Source organism: Spermophilus citellus (genome assembly GCF_964194105.1).
Source record: "Spermophilus citellus genome assembly, chromosome: 11".
NCBI lineage: Eukaryota > Metazoa > Chordata > Mammalia > Rodentia > Sciuridae > Spermophilus > Spermophilus citellus.
In genome coordinates, this window is record NC_138192.1 from 42115024 (window position 1) to 42134397 (window position 19374).

A 19374-nucleotide genomic window follows, 5' to 3' on the forward strand; every position below is an offset into this window, starting at 1 on the left:
TAAGTATCCACCCTGTTTTCCAGTCACAGTCAAAATAATCAATGAGCTTTAGAGAAACCAAAGTTCTCACCAATGAGTAACAAAAAATGATTTTAACATGTTTTCTATAAGAACATGGCAAATCACTAATTTAAAAAAATACAGAAATCTACAAGATTATTTTGTCATATTACACAAATTTCAAGTAACTTCAGATCACTTTCAACATTCATTCGATAGCTAATATATTCTATAAGCAAAGGCACTGCACAAACTACCATGGAAGCTTCAGTGACACAACCACCAAAATGCTAATAAAGTGTGTAATAACAAGAATACAAACATTCCATGAGGATGGTCTGTCTAAAAGAGTTCTTCCAATCAAACTGCATTTTAAAGAACATTTAGATTGATAGGTTAACTTTTCATATTCTGATTTCCTTTATTATCTTTCCAATTTTTTTTTTTTTTGAGACAGGGTCTTGCTAGGTTGCCCAGGCTGGCCTCAAACTTGTGATCCTCCTGCCTCAGTCTCCTGAGTAGCTGAGATGAGACATGCACTATCATGCCCAGCTCTATAACCAGTTTTATTTATTTTTTATCCTGTAACTCTTGATTTCCCCTCCTTTCATAAAGAGCTGTCATTCCTTATCTTTAACCTAAAAAAATATTATTCACAATAGGTTTCAGTCATTATGTATCCTTGTGACATCCTTTTTAAGTCTCTGATCAAATACTAGAAAACTACTTTCTTATAAAAATGAGTTAAATCTCTTCAAAACCACTTTTCTCATTAGACTGTCTTGCAAAACATCAAAAGATTTTGATTTTTAAATTTAGAATTATCTTTCACATTAAGAATTATCCTTGCACAAAGAAAAAGCAAAAATGCAGGCAGACTTACAGTTATTATTTTCACTACACAGTATTTTGAAATGCAAATCAGATAGCAATCATGAATAAAAATGACAAGTTGCAAACAAAGTGCCGACATGGATACAATCTACTGACTCTGGAGTCATATATGACTGACAGGTTTTTATCTCTAAAAAGACATTAATTTTCCCTTTTCCTCTGGAGTATGATCCAGTCACAAAGTAAGATCTTCACACCACCCCCTCGCCCACTCTTGCACTACTGGGGATTGAATTTATGATCCTCCTGCCTTAGCCTCCAGGGCAACTAAAATTAACAAAGCAAAATCTTGAAGAAAGTTGTTTAAATAAATTCAAAGGAATTTTAAGATACTATACAGTAAAAACTATCACAGGGACTCTTATGGGTAGATTAGAGTGACACTTACTAAAAGAATCCAAAGTCAGATACTATTCCACTTAGCGTAGAATGTTAGTGAAAATGGAAGGTAACGGGTAATACAACATTATTAAGCAAAGCCAGAATTTAATCAGAATATTTTAGCTGCTCTAGAGGTTCAGACTGAACCACCACAGGCCTAGCTGCACTACAAAGCCATACAGTGAGAAACTCTAATGCTGCACAAAAGACCTCTTTTTGGAGAATGGAGGGGAAAGCTCTATAGGACTTACAAGGCATAAGCACAGTAAAATGTCTCTGGGTTAGCACTGGGGGGTAATATTTAGTTTAATGGTCTGGTAGAGAATAAAGTTTTTGAAATCAAAAGGCTGGGATATCCTATCACATCCTATGAAGGGCCTGTGGGAAAAATTGAGTCACTTGGGCCTGGGGATATAGCTCAGTTGGTATAGTGCTTACCTCGAATGCATAAGGCCCTGGGTTCAATCCCCAGAACCACAATAAATAAATAAACAAACAAACAAAAACAAACCATTTAATGTCCTCATTTCCAAAATGGAGAAAATAATAGTCTACTACTCACAGGGTCTCTTTTTACATTTGGAGGATTATATAGTATGTTTAAAGCTGAGGCACAGTCCTATTAATGTTAACAATTAATTCTTGTTATATTATTAATAGCATCACTACTACTGGTTAGTTATTTAAGGATTGAGTATCACTATTTTGTAGTTGGATAATGCACAAATATGCTGGATGCTGAGAACACAAAAGTAAATAAATATCTGGTAAACACTCATAATTGACTACCATATGAAAAGTGATAAAAACCTTATGTAGGGCGCAGGGGTGCACACCTGTAATCCCAGCGGCTTAGGAGGCGGGGGAAGGAGGACCGCGAGTTCAAAGCCAGCCTTAGCAATTTAGCGAGGCACTAAGTAACTTAGTGAGACCCTTGTCTCTAATACAAAATAGGGCTAGGGGTGTGGCTCAGCGGTCAAGTGCCCGAACAAACAACAGCAACAACAACAAAACCATATGTAGAGTATAATTCCAATTTTGTCTGTGTAGAAAATACATTAAGATTGATTATTTAGAATGCTCACCATCTCTAGCAGTCAGAGAAATGCAAATCAAAACCACCCTAAGATACCATCTCACTCCAGTAAGATTGGCAGCCATTATGAAGTCAAACAACATCAAGTGCTGGCGAGGATGTGGGGAAAAGGGTACACTTGTACATTGCTGGTGGGACTGCAAATCGGTGCGGCCAATTTGGAAAGCAGTATGGAGATTCCTAGGAAAGCTGGGAATGGAACCACCATTTGACCCAGCTATTGTCCTTCTTGGACTATTCCCTGAAGACCTTAAAAAAGCGTACTACAGGGATACTGCCACATCGATGTTCATAGCAGCACAATTCACAATTGCTAGACTGTGGAACCAACCCAGATGCCCTTCAATAGATGAATGGATAAAAAAAAAACGTGGCATTTATACACAATGGAGTACTACGCAGCACTAAAAAATGACAAAATCATGGAATTTGCAGGGAAATGGATGGCACTAGAGCAGATTATGCTAAGTGAAGCTAGCCAATCCCTAAAAAACAAATGCCAAATGTCTTCTTTGATATAATGAGAGCAACTTAGAAGAGAGCAGGGAGGAAGAGCAGGAGGAAAAGATTAACATTAAACAGAGACATGAGGTGGGAGGGAAAGGGAGAGAAAAGGGAAATTGCATGGAAATGGAAGGAGACCCTCAATGTTATATAAAATTACATAAGAGGTTGTGAGGGGAATGGGAAAAAAAAAAAAAACAAGGAGAGAAATGAATTACAGTAGATGGGGTAGAGAGAGAAGATGGGAGGGGAGGGGAGGGGAGGGGGGATAGTAGAGGATAGGAAAGGTAGCAGAATAGAACAGTTACTAATATGGCATTATGTAAAAATGTGGATGTGTAACCGATGTGATTCTGCAATCTTTGTAATGTTTTGACCAACCAAAAAAAAAAAAAAAAAAAAAAAAAAAAAAAAAGATTGATTATTTAGGGGAAAAAACACCAAAATGCATCTACTTAATGGTGAAGTTATAGGAACTTATTTTGTGTGTGTGTGTGTCTTTTTCTGTATTTTGAGGCCTTTCCACAATAAACATAAACTTTCCTAATCAGAAAACAAAATTCTCATTTTTTTTGGTAGTTTATTCAATCAGAGAAGTAGGTATAGAAGAAAAGTAAGGGTTGACAGGAAATCTTGGCCACATTCAGGATGCAACACAAGTAGAACCTGGGAAGTCCTAGGAAGCTTAATGCAGAAACAAATCAATGTCCCCAAATTCAGCATGCCTGCTAGGGAAAAGAAATCATAAAATCAATGATTATGAATGAAGTGCAGCCTGATCACTGTTCCCTTAAATGTTTATGTGTCTATTACATGTAATTCTAAAAATTAATTTTTAAAAAAGGCAATGCATTGGAGAGAAAGGGAGTGAAGTAGCTGAGATCAGTCCCATGAGCCTATGATAGTAAAAGCCTATGTAGTATGTAGAAATGTACAAACACAAAAAATAGCCAGGTCAATGCAGTATAAGAAAGAGCAGAGAATAGTTTCTATTAGATATATGAGGCCCTGGGCTCAATCTCCAGGCCCCAGCCAGAAAACAGTTAAAAGAAAAATAACCCTTGGAAAACACATTTGATAAATGACATATAAGCTACATAAGATCTTAAAGATGACAAAAGAACATTAAGATCCCAATAAATAAATGGGCAATAGTTCAGAATGGACAATATGAAGGAAAAAGAAGAAAACCATAGCAAATAAATGTGTAAAGGAACAAAATGTTACTGGTGATAAAAGTAATGTAAATTGAAGCAAACAATTATTTTGTATTAATTACCTTTTAAATGAGCAAAGATTCTTTAAAAATATAATATTAAAAGCTTGGTAGAATTAAGTAAAAACATTCTATCATAACTTGCTGACCGTAAGGTAAACTTGAAAAACACTTCTAGAGAACAATTGGGCAATGAGCATAAAAGACTTAAAAATGGGGCTGGGGCTGTAGATTAGTGTCAAAGCGCTTGCCTGGCATGCGTGAGGCACTGGGTTTGATCCTCACCACTGGATTCAATCCTTACCACATAAACACTGACCAATAAAATAAAGGCATCTACAACTATAAATAAATAAATAAAAATAAAAAGCCTTAAAAATGCTCTCTTGACTCAATATAACAAATTTATAAATATATGTTAAGGTAACTGAACATGGAAAGTCTTTATTTAGTTAGCATTTTTTGTTGTGACTAACATCCTTGACACAACAAGGGGCTCGAGGTTTAAGTCCATAGATGCCAAGTCCATTCTCTGGGCCCAAGATGAGGCAGGATATCAAAACAGAAGGGCCAGGTCGAAGAGCACTGCTCCACTCAGGGCAGCCAGGAAGCAGAGAGAAAAGGGCAGGGAGTATGGGGTCTTAGAGAAGATACACCTACCTATCCAGGACACACCCTTAATCTGCCTATAGTTACCACCCAATTCTTCTGGGAGACACCTCAGATCCAAATTCTAATTGTAACACATTTTGTAACATTTTTATTAATATACTAGAATGGAAATTTTGTTATTACTCACTTCATATATATGTATCTTCATTACTGAAACATTTACATTTGATTCAAATGGTAGGGTCATCAAGCTTTTTATGTTAAAGCACTTGCAAATACTAGAGCTTTAGTGTTTAATGGTCCATTTAAAAGGATTTTTAACCACAGCAATTAGGCAATGTAAGAAACAAAAAGCATATAAATAGGAAAGGAGGAAGTCAAATTACCCCTTAATTCTATACAAAGAAAAATCTAAAGACTTCACCAAAAGACTAGTGGAACTGAAAAACAAATTCAGTAAACTAGCAGGATATAAAATCTACATACAAACAACAACAACAACAACAACAAAAAACCCAAAACCAAAAAAACAAACCCCACCCACCAACCAAATAAAACCCTGGAAATACACTAAGCAAGTGAAAGATCTTTTCAATGAAAATTACAAAATAGGGAAGAAACTGAAAAAAACTAAAAGGTGGAAAGACCTTCCATATTCATGGCCTGGAAGAATATTGTTAAAATACCCATACTCCCAAAAGTGATCTACAGATTCAGTGCAATCTCTTAACAAAATACCAATGAACTCTTCACACAATTGCGGGGGGATGGGGATCAAGCATACGCATATCCTTTAACCTTGAAATTTCACTTTTCGATAACTTTCTTGGAGAAATGCTAACCATGGAGATCTACAACTAGAACCATGGAAGGATTTCCTTTTTTTTTCCTGGTACTGGGGATTAAACCCAGGGCTTAACTCCTTAGCCATATTCTCAGCCCTTTTTATTTCTTATTTCAAGACAAGAGTCAGTCACTAAATTGCTTAGGACTTGCTAATTTGCTGAGGCTGGTTTTTAACTTTGAATCCTACTGCCTCAGCCTCCCAACTCCCTGGGATTATAGGCATCTGTCACCATGTCTGGCTCATGGAAGGACTTCCAAGCAATATTGTTGGTTCACTAACATTTAACTCAGGGCCAAGAACACTTTAACTCGTGGCTGAAGAAAGTTTTCTAATAGGTATTTTCTTTGGAAGGTATAGCATAGCCTTCTTGTGCTCAAACACAAACACACACACACACACACACACACACACAAAATACTTCAGCAGTATAACTGGGGACCATTATAAAAAGAAAAATCATCACAATTACAGAAAAGTATTTAAAAACAATAAAAATAATTCTGCATTTTTCTATTCAGTGTTAGTTATTTCTTAATCCATGGTATGTATATACCACAAAATTGTGTTATTCATACGATATACAATTTTCAATTCTTTTAATTATGCACAGGTTCTTAAGATTCTTGAAAACTTTTGATTTTACCTAACGAACGTGCAAACAACTATATGGAGACATCAATATTCATTTAATTTTTTATATTGCTGGGTTTTTAGTGTTTCAAAATTTTTGCTATTAAAGCCATCATAAATATATATATTATACACACCCACACCCCAAAACCACCAACTTTTAAAAAGCACAAGAACATGAAAAACGTGGCATTAATCTATTTAAATAGATTTTGAAAAGGACACTTTATAGTAGTAAAACATCCCTCTACATAGTCATTCTTCCCTATCTGTGAAAGATTGGTTTCAGGACCCTTGTGAAAGTGAGTATCTACAGAGGCACAAGTCCCTTACATAAAATGGCATAAATAGTATTTGCATATAACCTTTTGTACATCCTCCCATATACTTCAAATCATCTCTAGAGTACAACACCTAATACAATGTACATGCCATATAGTTATCAAATCTGTATTGTTTAGGGAATGATGACAAGAAAAAAATGTACATGTTCAATACAGATGCAATTTTTGTTTTTTTTCTGAGTAGTTTTGGTCTATGGTTGAATCTACAGATGCAGAACTCACAGACTTGGAAGGTTGAGTGTATATATACATCAGTCAACACATATTTTGAAAAGAAAAAATTCTGGACAAAGGTCTGACAGATAAAGTAAACATCTGCTCCCAATAAATAGAAAATTTAGAAGTATTTTAAATTTGACATTGTTTTCTAATGACATTTTCTTTTCTTTATTTGCCACATGGGGGATTGAACCCAGGGCTTAAAGCATGCTAGGCAAGTAAGCACCTTACCACTGAGCTACATCTCCAGCAATTTTTATTGCATTTCAAAACAGGGTCTCCTTAAATTGCTCAGGCTGGCCTTGAAATTTGCAGTTCTCCTGCCTTAGCCTCTTTAGTAGCTGGAATTACAGGAATGTGCTACCACATTCAGCTCTAACAACTTTCTATGTAGAATTCCTAAAGTCTTGAAATAAAATCACCAGGATGTTAAATTTCTATTTGAAATTTTTTTCACTATGTAAATCCCTGCAGTACTAAAGAATCTATTGATTACTATAAAAGGAAACAAGAAATCAGATATAAACATTTGAAAGAAAAGGACAAAATAATCAATATTTGTAAATGATACCACTCTCTACCTACAATCCCATGTACTTCACTAATTATCACCCTATGGCCATTCTTGTTTCAACTTTATTCCAACCCACTCATCTTTCAATTCCTATACTATTCTGAAAGAGCCTAAGTCATATTGTTCCATCTGTACATATTTTAGTATTCATCTCTAAAAGATTAGATCTTTTTTTAAGAACATTCATTTTTTGTAGTTGTAGTTGGACATAACAACTTTATTTTATTTATTTATTTGTATGTGGTGCTCAGGATCGAGCCCAGGGCCTTGCACATGCGAGGCGAGCACTCTACTGCTAAGCCATATCCCCAGCCCCAAAGATAAGATCTTTAGGGGAAAAAAATGATACCACAGTACTATCTCAAATAAAAAATTAGTTCTTGCTGGGTGAGGTGGCACAAGCCAATAATCCCAGGGGCTCGAGTTCAAAGCAAGCCTCAGCAAAAGCTAGGTGCTAAGCAACTCAGTGAGACCCTATCTCTAAATAAAATACAAAATAGGGCTGGGGATGTGGCTCAGTACCCTCTGAGTGTCATGGGCCAGCCATGGGCTGTGTGTGTGAACCATGAGCATTTGTGCATATGGGAAGACTAGCCTGATGTTGAGTGCTCTTTGGGCCATGCAATACACCTGTGTACTTTCCTCTTGCTCTGCCTGTATTCCCACACAGCATCTGAGATGGGTGTGACTTGCCAAGATGTAAATCAATCTACTGACCACAAGACATCAAGAAGCTAGACTCAACCCCCTGAAACTGACTCTTTGCCTTATTTGGAACATTCCACCAAATGTCCCTCTGTATCCCCCTCTATAAAAATACAGAATCCAAATGCAAGCTCTCTCTCTCCAACAAACCCCTAAAGTCAAGAGCCATCACTGGACCCCAATAAAAAGGTAATATCTGTGTAATTATTTTGTGCCAACCCAAATTCACCTGGAGTGACTCTGATTTAGTCGCATGTCACAGCACTCGAGTCCAATCTTTGGTATCCGCCCTCCAAAAAAAGTTCTTTAACATCGAATATTCAATGTTCAAATTTCCAATACTGTCTTTCCCTATTTTGTTTATTACTGTACTACTTAAAGCAAGATCTAAATGAATAATTGGCTCAGATGTGTTTTAATCCATAGGTTCTCCCTTTCAATTTATTGAATAATTCAGGTTGGTTTTGCCCAGTTGGTTCAGGTAAGTCTAAGTTTCACTGATTTTATCTCACTGTCATTTAACATATATATTTTCTCTATGTTTTTCGTGTAAGTTGGTAACTAGACTTAAAGGCTTAATGAGATTTGGGCATATTTTTAGGGGGCAAGATTATTTACTTGCTGGTATGTTCTTCCATTGATAGACATGAAATATGCCTGATTGTATTCTTTTGTGATGTTAGCAATCATTAATGACCCAATGCTTAGATCATAGGGTCAAATGATGATGTTTTAACACTCCTTTTTTTATTAATCAGCTGAAGTATTTCTCTGAGCAGATACTTCCTTAACTTCCTTAATTCTACTATTTGGTTAGTTAATTTTGAAAACAATGAACTTGTTCCATTGGTGCCAAACTTTTTTGTGTGCCTTAATATTATTATAAACTTATGGATTTAATATCTAACGTGTATCAATTCCAAATTAGCCTTATTGATACTCAAATTATACTAGTTTTAGCACATGGTAGCCTCTTAAAGTTGGTCTCCACTCCTTTTCACATAACCTAAATCACCTTTTCTAGCTTCTGTGCTACCTATTATGACAAATATTCCAGGCCTACCTTGTACAATTCCTGCCTCAAACCCAAAATCTGCTATTTCTCCAAGTAGTTTGAGTTTCCTTTAGAGGAAGATGGCATTTCAAAATCACAATATGATGCAACTGCTTTCAAAAAGTGACACCTTTTTAAACAGTTAAACAAATATCTATCCATCCTATGAGTACAATTCCACCTGACAGAAATCGAAGTTTATATGTAGATAAATATTTAAAAAAAATTTTTTTGTAGTTGTAGATGGACAGAATGTCTTTACTTTATTTGTTTATTTTCTATGTGGTGCTAAGGATTGAATCCAGTGCCTCACTTATGCTAGGCAAGTGCTCTGCCACTGAGCTACAGTCCCAGCCCAATAAATATTTTTACATGATTATTTTACATAATAGTAACTTTACTCAAAACGGCCCAAACTTGGAGATGTTTAACTAGAATGTCCATTAATACATGTTTGGATAAATAAAGTATAGTATGGGCATATGATGGATATCACTCTATAATTAAAGTGCGCATCATGCCGGGCATGGTGGTGCGTGCCTACAATCCCAGTAGCTTGGGAGGCTGAGGCAGGAGAATCCCAGTTCAAAGCCAGCCAGGGGTCCTAAGCAATTTGGCCAGACCCTACCTCAAAATAAAATATGAGGGATGGGGATGCAGCTCAGTATTTAAGTGCCCCTGGGTTCAATCCATGGTACTGGGCAAAAAAAAAAAAAAAAAAAAAAAAAAAAGAAGAAGAAGAAGAATCTACCAATACATATAATTTGTACCAAAGAGTGTATAATAAATGATTCATTTATATAAAATTCTAAAGTAGGCATTATCAAGGCTTTTCTCACCTAAAATAAAAAACAAAAACCAAATCAGACTTACAGAAAAATATTTGTTCTTATATAATAAAAATACAAACAAGGCAAGAACAAATAACAAAAGAAAATTAAAACACCTAACATCAAGAAAGGAAATCTAATTTAACCAGGAAGTGAAATACAAATTAAAACAACAATGAGTAAAACTAAACCTTACACAAATGGGATAATAAATAAATAAACACAATCTGTGAAACCACTTTTTTAGTGGTTTAGTTTATGCACGTATAATACAGTGTTGTCTTCTAGGTTTTATACTTACTGTCTAATAATTTACTTTAATTGAAAAGATCGTGGTAGTGGTAGCGTTACCACAAAGAAAACCACAGAGAAAAACCATATACACACAGACATGGAAAGATGTCCAAGATAAAATGAAAAACAAAGTGCAGGTTATAAAACTGAATATTATAAAACTCTTGGCTCAAACACATATACACACCACCTCATGAAAACAAATTTGAGGGCTGGGGATGTGGCTCAAGTGGTAGCGCGCTCGCCTGGAATGCGTGCGGCCCGGGTTCGATCCTCAGCACCACATACAAACAAAGATGTTGCGTCCACCGAAAAACTAAAAAAATAAATATTAAAAAAATTCTCTCTCTCTCTCAAAAAAAATTTTTTTTTGAAAGGTTTACAGTGATTTTCTACTATAGTCCTGATTTAATTCCATATAGAGATATAGAACTACATGAAAACTGATATAGAGTATAAATCCATTTTTTTAAAAGAAACAAACATGTCAGGTTTACTTTAAAAAGATTTCTAAATATAATTTTGAACTTTATAGTGTCTTTATTCTCTTTAGAGTAATAAGAATTACACCTTGTTTTACTCTTGAGCTTCTATAGTTTGAATTTTAAAATACAGTGGTTTTCGATTAAAAGGAGAATTCCCACTACCCATGATTTATTTACTGATATATATTATAATATAGATAGACAATACACAAATAAAAACTGCACAAGTAATTCCTACAAGAAAATTCTTTTTCAAGGGAATTTTAAATCCTTTGGTCTGTTCCTACACTGACATTCACAGGCAAGACTACATTCCCTGTATTATCTTGCAGCACAACTACAAAGTTCTTGCAATTTGTTTTAGATTTTCAGGCAGGAAACCAAAATAGTTTGTTATAAATGGAAAAAAACTAGCAGATGATCTATTTTTTCACTTATGTGATGCTTTGTAATTGTCTTTTAGTTTCTTAAAATACATGCTTGATATTTTCTTCTTTTTTAAAAAATATTTTTTTAGTTGTAGATGAACATAATACCCCTATTTATTTATTTTTATGTGGTGCTGAGGATGGAATCCAGTGCCTCACACACACCAGATGAATGCGCTACCACTGCCACTACCAGATATTTTCTTTTCTTTTTTTTTTTTTAAAGAGAGAGTGAGAGAGGAGAGAGAGAATTTTTTTTTTTTAGAGAGAGAGAGAGAGAGAGAGAGAGAGAGAGAGAGAGAGAGAGAGAGAGATTGAATTTTTTAATCTTTATTTTTTAGTTTTCGGCGGGCACAACATCATTGTTTGTATGTGGTGCTGAGGATCGAACCCGGGCCGCACGCATGCCAGGCGAGCGCGCTACCACTTGAGCCACATCCCCAGCCCCAAGAGAGAGAGAGAATTTTTAATATTTATTTTTTAGTTCTCGGCGGACACAACATCTTTGTTGGTATGTGGTGCTGAGGATCGAACCCGGGCCGCACACAGGCCAGGCGAGCGCGCTACCACTTGAGCCACATCCCCAGCCCACCAGATCTTTTCAACTAGAGTAAATTACTAGACAGTAAGCACAAGACCTAGAAGACAACACTGTATTATGTGTGCATAGGACACCTAGCTTAGAACTCACTTATTCAATTATTATTTACCACTGTTTTTTAATACCTTTATTTTTTGTTTTATATATTTTATTTTTTATGGGGTGCTGAGGATTGAACTCAGTGCCTCACACGTGCAAGGCAAGCGCTCTACCACTGATCTACAACCCCAGCCCAATTTACTACTGTTTTATTAGGTGTTGTGCACCAAAGAAATAAAATAAGCAATAGTGCCTTCCAGCAGTTTACAAGAGGAAATAAGACACCTAAAAACTTACAATGAAAGACAAATAAGTAACTATCATACTCATTGTCCTCACAAATTATTGCAAGGCTATTCTTTTTTTGTTTTTTTTAGAGAGAGAGAGAGAGAGAGAGAGAGAATTTTAATATTTATTTTTTAGTTATCAGCAGACACAACATCTTTTGTTTGTATGTGGTGCTGAGGATCGAACCCGGCATACATGCCAGGTGAGCACGCTACCGCTTGAGCCACATCCCCAGCCCCTGTAAGGCTATTCTTAATGCAAAAGATTTACAAAAATTGTCGTATAATATCTATAAGCTAGGTGTTATTACATACTGATTTTTAAAAAAACATTTATTTTTTTAGATGTAGATGGACACAACACAATACCTTTATTTGTATGTGGTGCTGAGGATTGAACCCGAGTCCCGCCCGTGCTAGGCGAGGGCTCTACCAATGAGCCACAATCCCAGCCCCATTACATACTGATTTTAAGAGAAGACATTGAAGAAGAATTAGGCAATTGCTTAGGGTTAACAGATTATAAGTACCAATCCAGGATTCAATCACAGATCTGTCTTATTCAAAAATCCCTGGTATAATCTCTGGAAAATATCACTCATGGAGAAGAGACATATTATAGATATTGGTAAGATAGAAAGTATTCATGATTTAAGCTTATTATGTGTCCTGTATTCTTTTCAACTGCTAAATAACTATGTTTAGGAAACAAAGTACCCAATATGGACAGGAAAAAGGATCTCAATCTAATGGGATTAAAGACATGTAAATGAAAAATTACAGTGTGATTATCTGCTTATAGAACTTTCAGAAAAGCAAATCAACCTTATTAAAAAAACTTAAAACTCTCCTAGTACCTATTTAAAATTCACAAGTATTCATATGTTTTGGAGCCATACAGTGAAAGAATAAACAATCTACAGTAGTGATCCTAGAGAGTGAGATATACATGTATAAAAGGTTAGAATTCACCAGGCATGGTAGTATATGCTGTGATCCCTATGACTCAGGAAGCTGAGGCAGGAGGATTGCAAGTTCAAAGCCAGCCTTAGCAATTTAGTAAGACCTTGTCTCAAAATAAAAAGAGGGGCTAGGGTTGTGGCTCAGCAGTAGAGCACTCACCTAGCACGTGGCAAGGCCCTGGGTTTGATCCTTAGCACCACATTAAAAAATAAACAAACAAAATAAAGGTATTGTGTACAACTAAAAAATAAATAAATAAATTATTTATTTACTTATTTTTTTAAAAAGGGCTGGGAATGTGGCTCAATGGTTAAGTACCTCGGGGATCAATCCCTGATATCAAAAAAAAAAAAAAAAAAAAAAAAAGTTGGAATTTTAAAATAATGACCATGTATGTAAGTTCTATAATAAAATGACTTAAAAAAAAAAAAAAAAACTCAAGAAATCCTGTAACAGCTGGGCATGGTGGCCCATACCTGTATGTGGCCCATACCAGTGGCTCAGTAAGTGGAGGCAGGAGGATCATGAATTCAAATTCAGCCTCAGTAACTTGGTGAGGCCCTAAGCAACTTTAGACCCTGTCTCTAAATTTAAAAAGATATATAAAAAGGGCCGGGGATATGGCTCAGTGGTTAAACAACCCTGGGTTTAATCTCTGGCACCAAAATAAATAAATTTTTTAAAATGATAAAAATACTCTATTTGTGTTTTCTGTCCAAAAGGGAATATAACTTAAAAAATATAGCTAGTGTGACTAAGCTACTGAATTTAAATTTAAACATTTACATGTGGCCAGTGGCTGCTATATAGGACAGCTGTCTTAGCCTTGTCTCTCTTCTACTTCTTTCCTCATCAAAATAATTACAAATACAAGGGTAGTAACAAATGAGAAGCTTCTCAAATACACTTTTCACTTAAATTATTAAACTTCTGAAAGATGCTAGAGAAGAAATTTAAAGTCCTAAGATTTCATTGAAGTCTTCAGGGTCAAATTAATTTTAAGGATGGCTCACAGGAACTTAAAACTGATTAATTATGTTGTTTTGTTCAGTTTTGTTTTGATAAATTCATTTTGGTCTGAGAGGAATTTGAAAGTCAAAAAATTCAATGTCCTTTCATTATATCAATCTTACCTTTAGCTCTACTTGTATGAACTCTTGCACGTACCCAAACAACTTCATCAGCTCTTTGTACTGTCAAGTCTCTAACCAAAACCAAAATTCGATCTGCAACAAATGGTAAAGCAATTTTTAAATTCAGAATTTAGAGATCTTAATTATTTGTCTGACAGGTAATCTAAAAATTTTGTATCATATTAAACAATTCTCAATCTTTGGTAACATTTTCTTTTTTATCACCTTCAATGTGAAATTTGCTTCAAGTTTTGTGATTGTATTTTCTAAATAATCTCCAAAATCCATCCAATTTTCTACCATCGTTACTGCCACCATCCTAAATCAAGTTATTATTTCTTGCTTAAACTACAGCAGCAGCCTCTATACTGGTCCCCTTCTAATTCATTCTACATTGCAGTCAAAGAGATAATTTCAAAATGCAAATCTGCTGAATACTCTATGACTTCAAAGGTCAAATACAACCTGTCCTCATCTACCTATGCCTAAGTGAATATGGCAGTTTGCCTGCCCACCATACATAGTACGTTAGTCAGCTAGCCATCAGGGAGGATTCTCCACTAGGCCTACAACAATGACTGATACAGGGAAGGATATGTCATTCAAACTAATCATAGTATTTCTCTGGAACTTAAATACACATGCTGGGAATAAAGCTCTTATAACCCTCTTCTCTAAGCTGAGATGGTGTAGGCCCAGGGCTGTAGTCAGTAGCTTTCTTACTAGCATGAGTTTGCAGGAGGAGAGAATGAAGCCAATATTTTACAAGAAGGAGAGCCAAGAGATGGAGAGAGAAGATGCTTGAACCCCGTAATACAATCATGCTTGATGGTCATTTCACACTGTTTCCTACAGTTATGTGAACCTCTTGGCTACTAGTAAGCCCCAACTATTATGCCTCCCTGATATTAAACAAAAAACAAAAAACTACAGTCATCTAGAGTCCCCCTAATAGAAAAATGGTGACAAAATAACTATTACATAGAGGTAGCAATATAAACCAACATTCAGAAATCGTTGTTCTAAATATATAATCTATATAATCAATTGATTAGGGGAAAAAACCTGAGATATTAAGTAAGAACACAGTAATAGATGACACTACAATAGCAAAGATAATACCTTATAGGACATTATAATAAAATCCAATCACAAATGTATTTTACTTATGTTTCATCTAGATATAATTTGTCTCTTAAAGCAAAGATGCAGCTGTAAATATAACATGATTTACATTGTTCTCATGACTAAAAGCAAAGAGAATGGAAGAGGAATTTCAAAGCTATTGGGTATCATAAGAGGATTTCTGCAAAACACTGTTTTTATGAATACGCCAACTTCCAAGTCTGCTGTGTAAACTCAGACAAAAAAACATGTAAAAGAAAATCAAGAGACAAAGCAGCATAAGATTTGAAAAGGCAGATGTGGAAATGCCTAGACTGAAAAAGCACATGGCTAATTAGCCAACAAAACTCAAAACTAAACAAAACAGAAAGCATACATTTTAAAAAGTGGACTTATACATGAATGTGATAATTAGGATAATTTTAATAGTATTTTGGAAAAGAAAAAAGGGTAATAGCCCTATTTCTTATGGCATCCCATTAATTAGCGTGAGGGTTTTCAACTTTTAATATACCACAACATACTTGAGACACAAGTTATACTCCACCAGTAAAACTGGCTAACTGTGGCAGTGATCCACAGTATTAGGGTTTCAGTTCAAAAATTACCGTCTATTCTATATGTTTTAACAGACACTGGCAGTAGAGAAGAAGTTTGGAGAAACTGAAGCAGATGGGAAATTATTTTGAGCTGAGTATTAGGATTTTTATACAAGTGTTAAAGCTCAAACTACAACACTGTCAAAGGATCTAGGTATGGAAAGAATCATGAGCTCTAGGGTCAGATGGTCTCAGTTTCAATCTCGGGTCTGGTAGATAATGGCTACATGAGATAAGTTCCTTATCTTTCAACTTTAGTTCCTTAGAGTCTTTAAGGATTAAGAAAATAAATTCTTGGAAAGAATCAAGCAGAATAGGAATTTAATAAATAGTAGACAAAAACAGAGAAGTTAGGAAGAAAGTAATAGAGGTAGCTTCATGAAAACATACAAAGACTGCAGGTGATAAAAGTAGTTATTAACCACTCTTCTCCTATCCCCTAGTCCAGAGTTAAATCTTATTGGATTACTGAGGAATTTGATAAAATCAAATAAAATCATTTAAAATACACCATTCAGGGCTGGGTTGTGGCTCAAGAGGTAGTGTGCTTGCTTGCACCTGAGGCACTGGGTTTGATCCTCAGCACCTCATAAAAATAAAAGATATTGTATCCACCTAAAACTAAAAAATAAATATTTAAAAAAATAAAACACACCATTCACAATTTCTAGAAATCCAACATGTTGGATAAAAGCTAATTATAATACTCATTAGACATATTTTCTTCCTGATCTAGATTTGAAACACTAAACTAACAATGTTTACATACAGTAATGACATCTATTTGGTTTATGAATGCCATTAAAGCTTTTCAAAATTATTTCTTCAGTGTTATGCTGACCCTACTTAAAACTTCACATAGCTACTAACCTGGTTTTTCCTGTGATTGTATCATTGAAGATATTCCATATCTTTCTTTAGCATAATCCTACAAAAAAAGTTTTGCATCATGACTTTTCATTTAAACACATAAACACAAATAACCAGATTAAAAAATGAACTTGTCTTAACTTTCACAATCATTTCATTAACTCAGATACAGCAGTTTTTAGATATGGAAATCTGTTATTTATTTATATATGTATCTACAGAAAAAAGAAAAAGCATCTAGCTTCTGGTTAGTTTATTTCGGAGACCACCAATCCTGGATGGAAATAACATACATAATAGCCTTCAGATAAAATTTACACACATGTACAACACATCTTAACTACCTTCTTCAAAAAGATCAAACTACTTCAAAGTAGAATATAAACTTCCTCTGTGAAGGGAGTAAGATGAAGTACCAGTTTTATTAACTTCCTATTACAGGAAGAGATGTTCAAAGACAACCAATGCTTTGGTAAGCTTTCCAAGTAACAGATGTCTACAGTTTTCAGAAAGCTGAAATGTAAGACATAAGCTAACTACAACTTTCCTTTTAATAAAATATCATTAAAAAATTCACCAGCTTCCTGGTTTCAGCTTCAGGACAACAGGTTACAAGGTTAGACAGTGACAATTTATCAAATTTCTTGTAGATGTAGAGTTAGGAACAGAAAATAGCAGACCAAGGATCCAGGTGATTAAAAAACTAAACATTAAATAGATAAGTGTCCTCAATCTTACTTTACCTCTAAAATGATCTCAAAGATCCTTCTAGCTGTAACTCTTCCAAAATATTTACCTTACATCTAGATCCATGCTATTTGCATTGGGGCACTACTTGTTTATATAATAAATCAGATCAAGAATACACAAAAATAGTTTTCTTAGATTTTTGCAAGGTAACTTAAGATCTGTAAGAAACAATTCGTTTTTGTAACTCAACAGCTATCTGTTGGAATCCTCTTAGATTTGGAGAATCCTGAATTCTCTGTCTATACCAAAACAGATATGTTAAGATATTGAACAACTGCTTTTTTCTAATATTAAAAAATATACATCAAGGACAAATATCACTAGGACCACAGTGGAAGGATGCTGTCACACAACGAAGCCTAAAGGCAGCATAAAATACATGAGAGTGAAGATAAAGGTGTCACCCCTTCTAATTAGTTCTATTCATATTTCAACAACCGTTCTTCAATTTATTATTCTGATATGCCTTATTATGTTCCTTACCAAAACCTCAAAATTCCTCAACAGAGAAACTAAGAGACAGGCATTGCTTAAAGCTCAATATTACTACAGCACACAAAACTGGATGTTTGGGATGGTTTAAAACTTTGATACTGAAAAGCCTGAATGACTGCCGGGTGTTTATCTCAAATGCATCTTCCACAGACTTCATTACCTACCTCATTGGGTCACTGACAGAAAATAAAATAACGTGTGTTCTTTAATGCTGTCACATGGAAAAATGGTCATTTAACATAAAAGCAAATGGTTTGACTTAGTACTGTTATTATTTGGCAAAACATTAGGAATACGAGGGCTGAGAACTATCGATTACTAGAGGTCATCAAATATTCCCGAGGCGGGGGTGGAGTGAGGCGTGCATGACATGTAGGACTTGCCTAACCCGGACAAGCTCAATGTGACACCACCGCTCCTCCTTCCAAGGCAGTGGGTGCTTCACGTCTATCCTACACCAGGAGCGCCCTCCTTGTAGGCCAGGGCTCCCAGGCGATCCTGTGAGAAATGCGGTCTGGCCACGATACTCAGGCCCTGGCGGCCCCATGGAGGTTCCAGAGGCCTGGACGCTAGGCCCTCAGCATCCAGACCAAGTGCTAATGTAAGGAGCCCGACAGCAGGGCCCCGCTTACCCTACTCCCTCCCTCAGCGCGGTCCGGCCCAGATTCTGCCCTCCCAAACCCAGAGAAGGAGGAAACCCACTTCCGCCGCGTCCATGATCTCCCGCGGCTTCTCCTGACTCTTGCGACTGGCGCTGGCGCTGGGCATCGAGACACTGAATCGAGGAGTGGACACCACTCTTCCTCGCAGGCGTCTGTAAGGGTAAGCCAAGGGGCTTCTCCCTCCCGCTCAGTCTCCGCCCTCCCGGCCCTCCTGCCTTTGGTACACGCGCTCGGATTCCGCGTGGAAGTTCGGCTTCGGAAAGATCGCGAGACTTCCAGCTCTCTCGAGATTCCGAAGCGCCGAAAGGCTAGCAGCAGAGCGCCGTCGCGTACTCTTCCCCCGTCGCTCCGCCTCTACGTGCTTGTCCCGGGGTTGGAAGGAATCCCCGGGAATTTGGTACAGTCTCGCGGGATTGGCTCTGAGGGGTGGGGTCCTAGGGTACTTGCTGTCCTTATTCTCCTTAAGCTCGTCTCAATTGTGGCTTTTCCTTTATTTTCTTCACTACCCTTTCATTCCTCTGGACTTTAATCGCAAACTAGTCACCAAAACACGCTCGAAAGTTCAGCCCTCAGCTTTTTCCTCTTTTGTACATCCCGCCTTCACTATCCCCAGCCAGGTTGGCTGCCTGGGGAAGAGGAGGCCTTTTGGCAAAATGGTTGTACTCCGTATTGGGACACAGGGGTTCTGTGTTATAGGCAATTAAATTGCTAAGGCAGGTGGAGAGCCACTACGTAAG

At 36.2% G+C, this 19374-nt stretch overlaps 1 protein-coding gene across 1 annotated transcript in view; it reads right to left on the minus strand.

Annotated features, from left to right (window-relative positions):
• The window catches only part of DARS1 (aspartyl-tRNA synthetase 1), a 60280-nt gene extending 41357 nt beyond the window's left edge, over positions 1–18923 (minus strand). The window contains exons 1-3 of the mRNA XM_081262069.1: positions 18678–18923; positions 16731–16788; positions 14137–14229 (exon numbers count right to left, since the gene is read on the minus strand). Coding sequence (XP_081118195.1) covers positions 14137–14229; positions 16731–16788; positions 18678–18743 — 217 coding nt within the window. The 5' untranslated portion in view covers positions 18744–18923. The remainder of the gene's footprint in view (positions 1–14136; positions 14230–16730; positions 16789–18677) is intronic.
• Positions 18924–19374: the final 451 nt, after the last annotated feature.